Genomic DNA, 17,007 nt, shown 5'->3' with positions numbered 1-17,007 from the left:
CCCACTGTCTCTGTCACGCTCCCTGATTTCGGATGCTCCTGGGAACCTCTTCCTAATCCACAAGTTAATGTCTCAACCCCTTCCTCTTTTTTTAAATTTTATTTATTTTAATTTCCCAAGGATGGATGAATTGGAGAAGCAGAATCAGACATCCTGTCTGGTTTATCTGGAGGAGAGAGATAAGTGTGGATTCCGCCTCTTTCAGGGAACGCACATTAACCATGCCTCGGAGGGAGAGCGGGGTGTTTGGATGAGGGGGGGGTGGGGGTGTCTGTCTGCCGGGAGCGCACAGCTTTCACTCACTTGGAAAACTGTGAAAATGTCCCCTTCACACCCTCGGCAGCTCGGCCGAGCTCTGGCGCCATGTTAGTGGCGATGAAAATGCCTGCGTGCAGTGGCATACTTGCAAGTGGGGCGTGCAATGTTATCCAGAGGTGTTGGACTGACAAGTCTACAACGTGCAAACTTGTATCCTACAGTGACTCCTGACCCTGACCCCGTTACAAACGTCTGGAGGAGAAACCATGCGCAAGTTTGAGCTGAGATTCAGCTTTGTAGGCGGAAACTTGACAAAAGCACACATGAAAAATGACTAAAACTGCAATTTATTTATGCAACAGAAGAAAGTATTTATTTGGGATACGCATCGGCAGTACAAATTAAGAGACCGTAAAACCTACACCTTTCAGCTATTTTTCTCCACAGAAAAAAACAGGTTTTGAATTGGAATTAAAAAGACAATAGTTTTCCATTTGATACCTTTTTTACATACGCAGAGATCTTAAAAGTTCAAACCTGTCAAGAAAAAAGGCTCCACGGTTTCACTCTGAAATCCTTATAAAAAAGAAGTTAACATTCAAAACACTGCAGTACGTTATTTTATTGAAGAACAAAAAGGACATGCAACAAATAAAACATTTCATGTTTTACAAATTGTTCGTTTTTCTTTTCATGTCTCTTTTCCTTTTATATTCAAAAAAACTAAAAAGCATCATCACATGAAGCTTCGATAATATTTGACAGGCAATGTGAAAAGTAGAGTTAAATTATTATTATTTTTTTCTTCTTCTTCTTCGAGGGGTGCAAAAACAATTCTTATGTTTGCCTTGCATGGCCGGCCGGTGCTGTCAATTCACTCCAATGACTTCAGGAGACACGACTGAGGCAGGTTTCTGTGTAGGTCTCTTCAACGGTGACCCCCCCCCCCCCCCCCCCCCCCACCCCCCTCGACTGTTATTCTGAGAGGGTGAGTCGAGGGGGGGAGCCGCCCCGAATGATCCAAGTGAGTTTTGTTTGGTGCGATCATGCCGTGGTTGATTTCCACGCAGTAGCTCTGGAACATCCATGATTTCATACATGTGTAATAAATACAAACACACTGACGACTGTTAAAAAAAACCAACCTGTGGTTTCAGGCTGTACGACTGGTTGGGATTGAGTTTTGTTTTCCACGAGGGTCCGGTTAAGCTAAAAAACAATACCAAGGGCGAGGTTAATGCAAACCTTTCACGTCGCCTTCGTTCAGACAGTAGCCATCTTGGAGGCAGGCTTGTGTCGGTGGTCTTGGTACAAAACAATGAGGAGGACTTTGCCTTAAATCCAACAGGAACTCCGTCTGGCTGCGTTAAAATGGCTGCTGTCCAAAATCAAAAGATTGAAAATCAAAACCAGTAAAGGTGCATATCTACATACTGTATATAGAGCATTCCTCGGCTAATTCACATATAATGGTAGCATTAAAAAAAAAAAGAAACAATCCTGTAGCAAAGCCAACATTATATCAAATGAAAGGAAAAAAATGTTTTTCACAAAATGGAGACATAAAAATATATCCAAACATTATCTGGATTTGTGTGCCATCAGTGTATTTGTTTCCATTTTTAATTTATATAAACATTTCTGTATTCCAACTGCATTTTTTTGGCTTTGAATACAGAGTATAGAGCACGATGAGATGCTCGCTAGTACCGTAGATGATAAAATCCTAAAAACCAATCCTCTACCAAAAGAGGAAGAAAGAAAACATCGATAAAGCTGAAGCCAATGTAGAGGATACAAATTCTGCCTTCTTTTTGGTATCAAAGTATGCAAATGATATCTCGTATACATGTTCGACCACATACTATACTGTACATACAACAGAGGTCACAAATTTAATTTCACATTTTGGATTGGTTTGTGTTGAAGGGTGTAACGTTTTTAACGTCATTTGTAAATCAAAAACAAAAATTGAATGGACTCTTTAACACCGGCAATGCAAATGCTGCAGTTCTCTTTCAACTATTCTACTTTCCTATCATAGAACAGGGGTTACGGGATAAGTAACCTCACGTTTTTTCCCGCACTGACTGCATATGGAGTTGTATTTGTGCCACAAACCTGAGCGCAAACGCAAAAAACTGCTCAGAATGCACCATCGCGCTCTCAGGATTATCCCACAAATATAATTCCACAAATGAAAAGTGAATTCAGAGAAAGGCCATGCGACATGTTCAATCCCAACATCATGGCACCTTCAAATCTGAAATGCAATTTTTTTTGTTTGTTTTGGATTTGGTTACCAGCAGTATTTGGCTACATTGATCTTACTGATACACACTGATCATATACTGTATGTGCACTCTCTTCCATATGCCACTCCTATATGTTAAAAATGTCCTCTGTGTTGTTTACTCTTCGTCATTTACAAATGTTACCCTTTTGAGATCAATCAGTAGGTGTTATTGTGCTTTAATGCATTTTAATGCTTTAATGCTTTAATCCTGATGCCGTTGATTTAGTGTTTCAGGTCAATTTTTCTTTGAAGATGGCGGCTGCAGCCAACAAGCACGACAGGACGTCAAATATCTTCATGAGTCGCGCTCCATTTGTTAAGTGCTTGCGTGAAAATTGTGAATTCTTTGCATTATTGTACTGCAGATGAGCAGAAATCCTGCTTCTCTGGCGATAAAATATAAAATGCCTTATATGTCACTGTCTGCTGTAGAAGTTCTGAATATAAATCGAGTTATTACCTGACTAATATGACTGGACTAACATAATAATAATACTTTACAAAGTATGGGGTGGAAAATGGAAGGACATAAAAACGTAACTGTATCAAAATCCCCCTCCAGGGTTGAACTCTGGCACTGTGGACAGAGTTCACAGTGCTCTGTGAATAAAGACAGAGGTGTTACGACAGGGCGTGCTGAGGTGTACAGCAAAATTCCAATCATTATAAAAATTTGTAAAACCGAAGAAATATTCTCGTGTTGTTGTCGAATCGAGGTAGTGTGGAAGCATTTCAATTTACAAGACGTGGGGCTTTACGCTGCTAACTGTGTGAACACATAATAACAATAATAATAAGAGAGATACAAAGAGGCAACATGGACATCGAGTGGAAACTGTACAAACTGAAGTGTGGATGTGAGTCCCCTACACAGGCTGCTTACGATGCTGTGGTAGTCCGGATAGGAAAAGTGAAACATTTGTCTGTAAATGTCATCCCAGACCCCAGCTGTGTCCCGCTGCGTGACTACATACAGTACGTCACGTCCAGTCCTGATGGGGATTGATCTTAAGTTTTAGGGGATGTGGGTGGGAGGGCTGGGGGGGGGGGGGGGTTGCAGTGATGGAGGAAGCTGGAGGGGTGAGGGTGGAGGATCAGTTGGAGGTGTCGGAGTGTACACTTCCGGGTCCTTCTGTGGGTGAAGTCACTGACGAGGGGGTCGGAGCATCCTGCCAGACGCCGTTTGCCTGAGAGGAAAAAAAGAAAAGGGAGAGAAGCATTACTTTCATATTCATTACTCAATGCAGCCAGGTCACAACACAGTGAGGTACAACGAATGAAGGTCCTGAGGGCAAGGTAGTGTACGAGCGCAGCGTGGAATGCTGGGATATACGCAGCCTTGAGCCAAATGGCCTCCCGGATCGGAGGAGAAGCTAACCGAGCTGGAATTACAGCTAATATTTCAGAACACGACTGACATAAAGAAATATAAAATCATGGTTTCAGCCAAGCAGAAAGGGAGTGAATTACAGTCCCCGTCCCGTCATACACCGCACACTTAAATTCATATAATGAAAAAAAAAAAAAATCTGCGAAAGGAGAAGCTGTGCGAGGTTTTGTCTTGACATAAATTCCTGTCACTTGCGTTTTAAATAATATGAATAATATATGTGAATTTTGTGAAAAGACCCCCGAAACAAAACAAGTACAATCAACGTCATGTGCACTAATTGTGACGCTGACAGCAGGAATTAACATACAATAAGAGCAATGGAGGCAGGCTGTTAGAGAACATTTAGGATATTAATAGTACATTTTAAAGCCATCAGAATAACTGGAAATGGTCCTCGACAGCCTTTCATTTAAAAAAAAAAAAAAAAAAAAAAAAGAAAAAAAGCCTGTGATTTAAGATGTCAGACGGTAGTGTGTAATCATAAAGTGGAGGGGTCAGATCGAAGGATGTCTGACTTTGCCTGTTTCAAAATTGTAATCAGGGCTGTAATCATCCACAGCATGCATTATGTATCCGCGCAGTCATTATCCAGTCATTTTGTTATATTTCAGATAAGGTAGTTTCTATAACTCTCTCGTCATTTGCTCAACTCTTCACTCATAAAATCTGTCTTCAGATGTCTGGAAAACTATTTTCCTGGATGCAGCATGTATATTATTAACAAAAACACAGAGTGAGATATCTAAGGCTGTTGCAGCGGCATTTTTCAGAGTTATTTCTTTAATTTAAAAATAAAATAGTAGCATCATTTGGAGCTCCTCTGAATTAAAGACCTAAACAAGCCAGACAAGGTTGAGATGACATTTAGCTATCGCCTACAAGATTGACAACTTTGACAGAAATTACCGCCACTTGGAAAAATATCATTATCAAACAAGACTGCGGAGTGCATATTGCAGTGAGGCCAAAACTCGTAACTTACTAGCCTTAGCTACATAAATCACAGGCGAACAGCCGAGAGACACATCTCCCGCTCTTACATTATGCATTGCGGGGCTTCTTTACAGGGTATGAAAGTGAATAACACAGCACACTGTGGCAGTGTAAGATGTGGTAGAGCAAGCAGGCGTCCAAGGAGAACCGTATCTGCGAGGTCAAAAGACTGAGAGAGAACAGGGCCTGCATACGTTAGCGGCCTCTCAGGGCTAGCACAGCTGGCTGCGGGGGTGCGCTCCGAGGCAGCCGGGAAGCCCATTTGAATACACATACATGTTTTTGTACGGGGGGGGGAAGACATTTCATCTGATTATCATATGGCCACTGAGGCACGACGGCGACAGCGGAGGAGCCCAGCCGCGGCTGTGACCGTCCTCGTCCTCTCAGCGCGGCTCGCTGTCAGGGCCATTAGTGTGGCAGGAACATGATCTGAGCAATGCGCTTGGATTGCTGTCCCAAGTCCACACTCTGCTCTCCTTGTGTCTGTCTTATCGATTTTCCCCTTTACGACACGGCTTGTCGCTGTGAATTTCCCCACTGTTTGCAGCCGCCAGCGCCCCGACCAACCCCCCTCCCCCAACCAACCCCCCACCCCTACCCGCCCCCCTCCGAACTCTGCCACAAACACGAGGGGGAACGCAGCCCTATGGCACACGAGGAGTTGTTTCCTCTGGCGTGAGGTTTTATTTTTAGTGGGACGGTGGCGTTGTCTATAGTGGGAGCTTCTGGCCCCAGGGCTGCTAATCACGGGTCAGGTGGTCAGAGGGGATTTGAAGTCCAGTGCAGGAGGTGTCACCTGTTTGTGCAGTTTGCTCGCGGCTGACTGTACTTGGCTGCAGGTGCTGCGGTGGACCTGATCCGACGTGACAGGCTCAGACGGCGGCTCCGCATATGTGTGGCCGGCCACATGCCTGCGTTCGGCGGGCAGCGGCCTGCCCGTGGCGCGGGCTATACAGAGGCAATCAACTAGGTGACCATGGAGCAGAGACAAGTCCCGCTAAGTGGCATTCTGAGCCCCATGGCTTTGAAATAATTGGTGGGGAGAGAAAGAAAGAAGAAGAAGAAGAAAACAGAATCCTTACATTGATGCCCTGCGGACTGTACATCTGGTTGGCTGTGAGTCCTTCACTGTATCCGCCTGTCTGACTGATAACATGGCGAAGGGTATCCACCTGAAACATTCAGAGACAACAAACAAAGCAAGGTCAGAGTCAACACAAGGGAAGCTCAAGAGCAAAGAGAGAGGGATGACAAGACAACGAGAGGGACAACAAGGGCACACTGCTGCAAGTATATCCTTGGAGACGACAAAGCCCAATCAAACAAAAGAGGAACTCGATGAGGATAAAACTAAAGCCTTCTGCTTGTTAGAATAAAAACTATTCACATGGTGAACACAATGTGAGAAATAGCCTGCCCTTGAGACTCTGTGAAGACGCTGTATGGTGGAGCCAGTACTAGCCTGTATAGCCCTTTATTTTCACAACGGACATTTTAACTTGCCATAGCAGGAAAGCCAACAGGGATTATGGCGCTGTTCCATTTAGGTCCAAACCTGCTAGTATTCCTACTTGAGACTGTTCCAAGATGGCTACCACCATTGCTAGCCTCAAATTAGCTCAAAAATGTTACACCTGTAGGGCTTTGCTAACAAGCGGAACCAAATGCTAACAAATGGCATGTAGCGCCTGTAGAACTAGCTTAGTGGACTGAATTTGGGTTATGATATTACTCGAATACGACTACTTCTAATGAATGATAATCATTACACCTGTGCGTGACAAGTCAAAATGTCTACTGGGATGTGCGGTGGGTCTGCCCCTGTATTATCTGCTGTGCAGCTCGCGGCCCTACCTGTGACTGCACGTTGGCTCCCACCTGAGCCCCCTGGTACGAGTCCCCATTGAGAGACTGCACGTTCATGAACAAGTCGCCAGAGTTTGACATGTTAAAAGAGCCGCCAGAACCTGAAAGGACAGAGGGAGCAGTCGCATCACAGAGAGACAGAGGGCAAGCAGCGTAAGCAAGTTGGCCGGTCCAGGCAGCAGCCTGGAGGGGCGCCATGCAGAGGTTAGCTAGCAGCCAGACAGGCTCTGTTAGATGAGAGCAATGCAGCCATTTTAGAGGAAACCAATGGACACACGAGGACAGAAGAGATACAGCTGTAGCCCGACACAAAGGGCGTTTGTGTCAAGCATACGTTTTGTTTTACCGCAAAACAGTAAAAAAAGCGAGTAATTCCTGTTAGTGATCTTAAGAGGTTATTCATGGCGAAGCTAGCTTGCGGTCCAAATGAACTTTCTTGCTGTCTAACCCAAGTTTAGAGTATTAATATGATTCATTTCAGAGTTAAATGTGCTTAATTCAAAATTCAGTTTCAAGTAAAGATGTGGTGGTGGAGTAGTGCTGTGGCAGATATACCAATGGTTCTGAATGTGTGCAGGCTCACCCTGTTTGACAGCTTACCCACCCTATGAAATTCATGAATAAATACAAATTATGATTGTTTTGTGTTGAGCCATTTTAGAATGTAATATATGAAGCAACTAAAAATATTAATATTCAACACCAGTCAGAAACAATGCTAAGCAGCCACAACTGGAAACTAATTCTACAAAAATGTATAATGCTAATAAAATAAGTATAGCCAAATCTTTATTTGCAACTGTGCACAAATACTGAGTTCGAACACAATGAATAGACATGCAACAGTAAAAGCATTTAAATGTTGATTTTAGAATTGGGATGTCGACGTTATGAAAGAAGCTTTGAACTATCCAGTACAGCTCTCGATATTATTGTGTTATTTTCTTATTTATGTAGATAGCCTTTCATCTGACTGGCTCATTAATATAAAGTAATATAGACCTTTAAATATTTATTCAATTAATCCCGAAAGGAAATTCTTAAACCAGAAAAAAAATATTCTTATAAAAAAATACGAATAAAAAAGGCAACAGAGTGATATTCTGTGTTGTAATGTGAGCTTCTCTGTGCTTTGTTTACGTAGTTGGTCTGTTGTTTTGCGCTGTTGGTGCTGTTAGCATCGTTAGCTGCTTGCCGCTGGCTCAGCTGTCGCCATGTTGAGGACTGTGTGGAGGCAACCCCTCAATCCTAGATATGCTCTGAATTTGTAATTTAGCACCTTTAAGTATTCAGTGGTCGGCTCAGGATGTGATTAGCCTAGCTAGGAACCTTTCAACAGGATACAACAATGTAAACAAATCAGTTTTGGAGTGGTCTAAGAGCACATTTGTTCACTTTTTATGGATCTAAACTAGTTGTTTGCATCTGCTTCCCATGCTTGTTCCATGCTAGGCTAAACATGTTTCCTGCTCTGAATACACAACCTTCTCAAAATACTGTGGCTTTAAAAGATGAGGCTAGCAATATTAATTTTTGTTACTGTCAACAAGTCTCATAAAAAGACCAAAATGAATTAATTAAATTAAGGACTTTACGACTTAGAAAACAAATCTTGGGTCATATTTATATAGTTTCCGTTTTAAAAAGGTTATGTGAATTTCCTAAATGGTGCTGTAGTTTTTTGCAATGTTACCCAAACAGAAGCAAAAAATAATGAATATTTAGGGTACTATTAACACGGATTTGGTGTTAATGACTATTTACATGACATGTATGTGAGATTGTGTTTCATGTGATAAAAAACCAGTGGCCATGTTGTTGGTCTTTTGGTTTAACAGTATGGCTCATTGATTGTTTTCACTCATTTTTGGAAAACAACAGAGCTCTATGGCACAGAGAAAGAAGATGTAGGAGGCAGTAATTGTTAGTAGAGTCAGTTATTGTTGATTTTGTCTTTTTATGTGATTTGTTGACAACAAGAAAAGAAGGACAGAAAATCACCAGACCTATCCTCTGAATGTCAGTACAGCAGAACATGATGAATACAGAGTTAAATAGTCAAACATGAAGAATAGGCTGAAGACAAAAGGACAGTAAGCATAGAGGAGACTTGGCATGGGGCTCAGGTTGGCTTATCTCTGACACAGCTTTGCTCTAGAAGTGTACTTGTAGTTGTTAAGGTGACCCGTTCAGTATAATAAAGGTGCATTACCAGGTGATAGGCATACTCCGTTGTAGGAGAACGGCCTTTTTGTTAGTCCTAATTCCTTCATTCCTTACAAAACCCCAGCACCAGCATTGAAATAGCCTCAGACTGATATACTGCAATGGTTATTTAGTTGTAGTGATGCACAGAGAGGAGGTACATGTCTAATAGCTGATCAGAGCCAGGGACTTCCTGTCTCACCTGCAGAGTTTGGAGTTGAGGGTGAATTTGCTTGGCTTCCATGTGAGGATGCATTAGCCGCATTCACGGCAGTTCTCGCAGCGTACATGTTGGCTTCTTCTTGGAACTTACCAATGTTTTTCTTGTATCTGATTCTTTTATTCCCAAACCAGTTGGAAACCTGAGCAGACAAACAAGAGAGGGTAGTTTAATGCTCACGAAATCTCAACACACAGAGCCTCTCCACATTTTGTTTGGGGGAGGGTGGGGGGGGCAAGCATTCAGGGATGTCAGGGTAGTCTTTTTAGCTTAGCCTTAATGGCATGTAACGCTGCAGAGAGGTAGGGGCTACATAGACTGGTGCTGCGAATCCACATTAGTGCCAGAATGGAATGATTGCCAATAACAGTCTCATTATGTCACCATGACTGCAGCTATCATCAGAACTCACGCACGCACCAATCAGTCAACATCCGCTAACACCCATTACTGCTAATGGACTCCCAGATGACGCCAGGGGGGTAATCCCGGCGCTAATGATAAACAACATTAAAATGAAAACCAAATCAATCCTGCAAAGTTTCCAATACACAGAGTAGGTAAACATCTCCTTTATTATGGCCGAGAAACGGAAAGTCTACAAATCATTCGGCCGCCGAGCAGCTTCCACAATCAGGCCCAGATGCATCCTCAAATCATTGGGTATAAATTAATGAAACCAATTGAGAAAACAATCCATTCCCAAATGATGGATTCAAAACACAAACTGCTGTTTACCTTGGCGTTGCTTCCCTTATTATCAATTCTCACGGGATTGTAACAACTTGAGCGCTAGAATGCAAAGATGAAAAAAACAACAACAAAAAAAAAAAAAACAAGGTGCCTAAATATTTGACTCTTTTTGCTTGTCAGCAGCAACGGCACAAACATCTCAAGTGTCTTTAGATGTTTGGTAAGTTACTGCCAGATGTATAGTAAACGGTCATTGCACTGCTCATGCCTCAAATGGCTGCAGTGCTACTTTTCAGAGGCTAATGGTCTTGCTAATTACTTCCATATACAGTGGGGTTATTTTCATGACTGATTGACCTATTGGTCTTTTTTTTATTAATCAATTAATAGTTTTGTCAAATGTTTTGATGAGTAGCCAAAATAACTTAGAATCCTGTGAAACTAAGAAATGTATTGTTTAAAGAAAAAAGAAGTGATTATATCTACGTATATCCGTTGTGTCAAAGCTCACAGAAGTACTTTTACTAACTCTGGCTGTTGTATATTTTGTGTATTATAAGAAAACTTGTTCCACTCTATGATTAGATAAGAGCTTTGACAGCAGTGTTGTCTCTAGCCTGCGTTACTTCAATAGAAACAAAGAGTCATTGGTCAAAAATAGCTTTGTCTGGTTTGAATTACAAAACGACAAACTCATGACATGGCATATATTTATACTTTGAGTCCTTTGTTGTCTCACTGAAAGGTACCGCTGAAAGATTAGAGGAGCTGTCTGTACCAATGACAGTCAGAAAACGTATTATTAGGTTACTTGCCAAGACGCTCGCAGCCGCTTTCGGAACGGAACTCGCGTTTGTCTCGCTCTTCTGTAACAGTGGCTTTCCTACAGGTGATGTGGTGTGGCGTGCACTGATCTGTGGTGTACCTGGGCAACTGTGATGGCGCACTTCTTCGCCAGCTCCTCTTTAGCCTCCTCGCTGGGGTAAGGGTTACTGAGGTGTGAGTAGAAATACTCGTTCAGGATCTCTGTTGCCTGTTTGTTGAAGTTTCGTCTTTTCCGTCTGCAAAAAAAACAGCATCAGCAAGTTTAAAAACAGGAGCAGAGGCCAGTTTACATGAATCACAACGGCATAGGGTGGGCAGCGGTGTGTTTTTTTTTACTAACTAAAATGTTAACTTAATAGTAGACTGGTCTTCAAATACTGGGGTCTCTTTAGGTCTCCCTGGTCTTGCTTTGGATGAACATTGTTAGCTTATTGAAAACTACTGCCACACTAGAAACGTATCCATTTAGCTGCAGTTAACTCTCAGACACTTTGTCAGGACTCCAGAGAACAATTTGGCGCCGAACTGCTTCACTACAGCTGTTCATGAACAACTGAAAAGAAGTGTCAGGAGCAATAACAGCACAAAAAGGGCCATTATATTCTACTCAAAATCTACTATTACTGGATGTAACATGTGAAAAGATTGTGCTAATTAGATAATCATATATATATATAAAACGAAGTAATGATGAACACAGCTATTGGTGTACGTATTCAGATCACAATATACTGAAAGGTAAAGTACATTAGGTTGACATTAAATGTTTGGTCAGATGGTTCTACATTTAAAATAAATTAACAATTTAGATTTAGAGAGTTCTTGTACTTTGTGTGGTTTGTGGTTTGTTAAAAAGAAAATAATATTCTGTTATATTCTTTAAACCTGCAGCCTTTTTTTTGGCCACTTGGTGGCGGCGCAACAAAGCTGTGCGCACAACACTGACATGTGAAGTTGTTGTGGTGAACAGGTTTGCACACAGATGTATATTATTTACACATCTGGCAGACGCATAACGTCATTTGAAAAGGGAAGAAAAATATCCGGCACCGATGAAACCAAAACAATGCTGTAATGTTCTGCTTAATGCAAACATACTAACTAGAGCAGCTTTAAAGCGAGTATCACAACAGCATTGTTTTTGACTTCAAAGGTACAGACTGACTGTGTCTAATAGTAAACACACAGATGATCCTTTATATCCCAGCATGCTCTAAATACATGGCAGCACAGGAACACGGCTGCATTGATCACACATGAAATACTAACACACATTTTTTCAAAGCTTTCACATGAACCCTGTGAACCCCCCCCCCCCCCCCCCCCACACACACACACACACACTAACACCTTTTTAAAGCAGACAGATATCACATGCCGATGCCCACGAGTTGACTGACCCTCCATCTCCTGCACCTATCAGGTCATGTCTGCATGTGCCACATCTGAAGAGGGCTTTGCATAAGCTGCAGGGGAACCCTGTAAAATCTCTGTGCATGTATCCACCGGTGAGGAGATTTGTGCTAAAATCTCTGTCCCGCACTCCAAAGCCTGCTTGAGAATATGCAAATGTGCACAGCGTGAGCTCCAGCAGCCAGTAGATTAATCAGCGGCGCCGAGCATGGCGGTGCCTCTCAACCAGTGAAAGCTCTCCTCTCCCTCTCCCTTCCCCTCCGCACCGCCACAATCATTTGCAAGAGAATAGATAGGGAGCTTTGTAAGGGAGCGCATGCCTCATTTAAATGTTATGCCTCCGACTCAGACTTTTGAGTGACATTTATCCTCGGAGAAATGTATGCAAATCCAAAGCGTGCATCAAAAGGAACAAGCGATTACATTAAAAAAGGGAAATAGTTAGCGCTGTGGAGCACGCGGTGAACTCTTATTGGCCAGCGTTGCTGGGTATGCTGGTCCAAATGGCATCCGTAGATGCAAACCAGCCCGGTGCGTGTGTGTGTAAGTGGCATAACGGCATGTGTTACAGCATGTTTATAGCATGATAGGCCTCCTACAAAGGCCATTCATATGGATATCAGGCCGAGCAGGGGAAGGACATGATGATTGGCAACGTTTGTTAAAACCCGGGAGGTTGTTTTGCAGTTTACGAGCGCGGCCCGCGCACGGAAACGCACGCGCACTGTACACGGTGACAAAAGGAAACACACACCTGGCATCGAGGAAGCGGGAGCGCAGGATCATGACGGCCTCGCAGGTGCTCTGCTTGAGCTGCATCTGGATGGAGCTGAACTTGCGGTGGATGATGTTCACCATGCGCTCGATCTCTTTGGGCGAAATCGGCCGCGTGCGTGACTGCTCCCGCAACAGGTTCATCACGTGGGTGGTGAACTCGTTACACGCCTGTGAGGAGGATGCACGTGCACACACATAAACACACAAACACACAGGAATAAATATTAAAAAAACAGTAAGACTTTAATGTAGCCAATGTGGCCGTATCAAATCTACCACTGCAGAAACCCACATCTGTACACGCGCACACACACACACACACACACACACACACACACACACACACACAATGTCTTACAGTATTTAAAAGTCACAGATGAAAAAAAGAAGGAAAAAAAAATGTAGTTCTGGGGCAAGCTCTCTCAGAGCCAAGGGGGAATATGAGCGCTGATATATTTCATATTTAACAGAAGTGGTGATGGCAGGGTGTTGAGAGGAACCAATGACAGCTGTTCCTTCTTCTCAGGCGCACTTTCACAGCACAGCCACCCTGAGAGAGGAACACGCCACAACGTTTTTTTTCATTCATCCAGCCCGTGTGACACCAGGCGTGAATCTGCCACGATATTACACTCCCGACTCCGCGTCTCTTACTGTCTCCTCTTCTTTATTTCCTCTCCTCCCCGTCGATCTCTCTCTGGATTTAGCCGTGTCAGGCTGTGTCTGTGCCTGTCTATCTGCGTGTTCATCTGTCTTACTCGCATGCATCTGAAAGGGACGCCATTGTCATGAATTCATCGGTTATGAAGGCGATGAGAGGAAATCAACTCCAACAGACGTTCAAGACTATACTTGGAAACCGCACAGAGACACACAGCGTACTGCATGTGCTGGACTATTCTGGGCTGAGAACACAATCTGAAGGGAATTCTTACCGAGAGGGATACATGTCGAGGAAACATTTGAATCTACAAAGGGTTGCGGCCTGATTTAAGGCTGATCCTGCCTCAGCGAAGATAGAAACAGTCTGTGAAATGTATGTCAAAACAGCCATTAACCGACTTTGTATGTGAAGTGTTCTGACTGCATCTTTGGGTTGTTAAAGAGAGGCTGCGTGGAGAACAAAAGCATTGGCAAAACATATGCCGAGATGGAAGTGAAAGAAAATGACCATCACAATTCTCCAAAAAGCCAAAGTGACAACAAAGAGTGTCTTCTTTTGCCCAACAACTTTAAAATACTCACGATACTATCAAATAAGACAAAGAATAGCAGCGAATCCTCGCAAAAGAGTAGCTGGAACTTTATGTGTTTTGACTTGAAAAATGAATTAAACGGTTATTAAAAGAGTCACCGATCTATTGTCCTGTTGATCGACGTTTAGAAAAATAGTTTCAGCTGTAAATGCTTGGCTTTCATTACACGCCCTAATGGCTAAGCATTTAGCCAAGAACTATGAAGTGATGCAGGGAAGTCCACAGATTTAAATCATTTGTTTTTATTTATTCTTATTCTTTCTCACACTCATATCAACTGACTCTTATAGGCGAAGAGCACCCCATCGTCACTTTTATGTTGTTTTACATGTTTTTCTGTCTTCCTGTTGTATTCTGTAAGACAAATGTCTGCTATGACTGAAACAAAGCTTGTTGTCTGTGTTGTAATTAGGAAGAAAACGGTCGTAGTTTATCTTTTGTGGCTCTGGAGGAGCTCCGTTAAGAATTAGAAGGTAACCCTGGAAATATGGTCGATTAATCAAGAAAATAATGGAAGCAGAAAGGGTCAAACCTTTGCTTTTTTTCTCTTCTTTATATCATCGTACATGAAAGGTCTTTCGGGTTCTGGATTTACTTGGCAAGGACGGTCTAACACGATGGAATAAGTATTCTCCAAGTCTGGATGTCTTTGCTGCATCAGTTCTGATCATTCAATACTTTTAATATAGTCCCTCAACTTCATTAATGTTGGAGTACTTTTGTTGCTGTTACTATTATCTGTGACGAGGGCATTGCTTTAATTGGAGACAAAAAGACGCAATAAAAAAGTCCTATCAGGATTATTAACTCAGTATTATTAGTGCGTCTCGTTCGGTCAGGTCCGCTGTCCTCACCTGTTCGTACTTCTCCAGCTCTGTGTGGTAGATCTGTCTGATCTGGGTCAGCTTCGCCCTGTAGTCCGAGTGCTCCGTGGAGTTGTCCGCCGCCGCCGCTCCCGCCCCCGAGGCCGCCGCTGCAGCCGCCGCCGCCGCCGAGCCTCCGCCTTTCTCCGGGCCGGACACGCCCTCTGCCAGCAGCATGTTGTCCAGGCGCATGAGCTGGGGATCCGGGGGCTCCTCCTCCTGGGCGCCGCGGATACTCAGCACTGTGGTGAGAGCAGAAGGTCAGAGGTCAGTCGTGAAAAGGTCACGCCTACAGTGGCGCGGTGCGCCGTAACAAGCTGTCAGCCGGAGAGCTGCAACCACCGCATCCACCAGCTCGGTGTGAGCGATGCAGTATGTTGTAGCAAAGAAAGACACACAAGCAGAGACCGTTAGTGTAAAGTGTGTGTATTAAAAGGGAACGAGGTAAAGCTCTTCCTGCTGGAGACACAACTCGGAGGCTGATGATGAAGTTTTGTTCCTCGGTTTTGGCTAAACTTAGTTTTCTCTGTGTGTGTATACATCTTTAATTCTCCATCCATAGCATTAGGCTCAGTAATTAACCCCAGAACACAAAGCTCCGGCGTCATTCACCGTGCAATATTAACTGGATGGCTGATTTAATTAGTGGTGGAACGATTAATCAATGATTTGATCCCAAAAAAAGAGTGAATTTTAAATAATTTTTTAAGCTAAAATGCCTTCCAATTGTGAGGATTTGATGCTTTTCTCTGGTTGATCTCATTGTAAATTCAATATCTTCGTGCTTTGGACAAAGCAAGACGTTGAAAGATGTCACTTTGTACTTGAGGAAATTTTATACAAGCGATTAATTGATTAATTGGGAAATGTATAAGGACAATGATCGCAGGTGGCAGCCATAGATGCAACGACATACAGTATCTAGTTATGAGGGTTAGTGTTAGGGTTCGGGATTCACATTTATTCGGGAACGTCTTTCCCTCTCTGCTCCATTCTCAGTGCTGCCGGATCCATCCCATAATCCATTTGTTTTCTTTGTCTATCCTGTTTTACTTACTTCCATCTTCTTTATAATGGTTACTATTAGCATCTCAGTTATTATTCTTAGCATCTATTTTTCATGCTCCTCCTCTATAGCTGCCTGAGTGGTTGCTGTTTCTGCATCCTTTGTAGTCAATTTGACAAGAAAATGTAAAGATAAAGTTCCCTAATACCGTGTTTAATTTCATCAGTTGAAAAGCGGACACATCGTACAGTGCACTTAATTTGTGTATATATTAAAAAAAAGAAATATATTTATATATATAGAGTATATATATATCTTATTGGCTTTGATATGGGTCACCTGATGAACAAAATGTTCCTCATCCTTAAAACAGAGTGAGAAAAAAAACGGTAATCTTGAGATCCATCAACAATAGGCCGGGTGGATACCGCTGCCTTCCACTAGAGGTCTCCCTTGCCATTCTTTAAAAGACTCAAGCCCCACCTTCCATTTTCTGAGGTGAAAACACTCCCAGCCTCTGACTCTTCCTCCTCCATCTGAGAACCATCCATTTCAATATAAAACACATTCCCCTGCGTGGAGCGCCGTGCTGCTACCATTCCAAATTGATCCCAGTGTGGGTATCGAAAGCGCCTCGACGGCGGCCGGCCACAGGGCCAACGCGAGCCGCGACTCTGACTTCAACCCCCCCCGTGTGTCGATAGCTGTTTAAAACGCTACCATTTGTCACTTGCCTTGTTGTCATTGAATGAGAAGGGACAGGCAGGGAGCACTTCATTAATTCAGAGACAATGGGAGTGCTTGGTGCATTAACCCCAGACTGCTGTCCGGGTTGGTAGGCCTAGGCAGGGGGTCACTAGGATGAGAATGAGGCCTGCTGTAGTCACCCCCCCTCCTTGCCTTTAAGTGCGCTAGAAATGCAAATATGGCAACTGTTGGC

General features: G+C 43.2%; 1 protein-coding gene across 1 annotated transcript; it reads right to left on the bottom strand.

The window, feature by feature from the left end:
- Window positions 1-604: 604 nt before the first annotated feature.
- On the bottom strand, window positions 605-15,313 carry LOC142967857 (pre-B-cell leukemia transcription factor 1-like; the record flags this gene model as incomplete). The annotated part of the gene is made up of 7 exons (XM_076107463.1): window positions 605-3,741; window positions 6,026-6,115; window positions 6,798-6,910; window positions 9,217-9,376; window positions 10,853-10,988; window positions 12,920-13,110; window positions 15,053-15,313. Coding segments are annotated over 7 exons (1,044 nt in total), but the record flags the coding sequence as incomplete, so codon positions are not given.
- Window positions 15,314-17,007: the final 1,694 nt, after the last annotated feature.

This window comes from Anarhichas minor, unplaced genomic scaffold (genome assembly GCF_050575085.1).
Source record: "Anarhichas minor isolate MPS153535 unplaced genomic scaffold, ASM5057508v1 ptg000039l, whole genome shotgun sequence".
Lineage (NCBI taxonomy): Eukaryota > Metazoa > Chordata > Actinopteri > Perciformes > Anarhichadidae > Anarhichas > Anarhichas minor.
The sequence above is the reverse complement of the archived record's forward strand: the minus strand, read 5'-3'. Positions and strand labels throughout refer to the sequence as shown.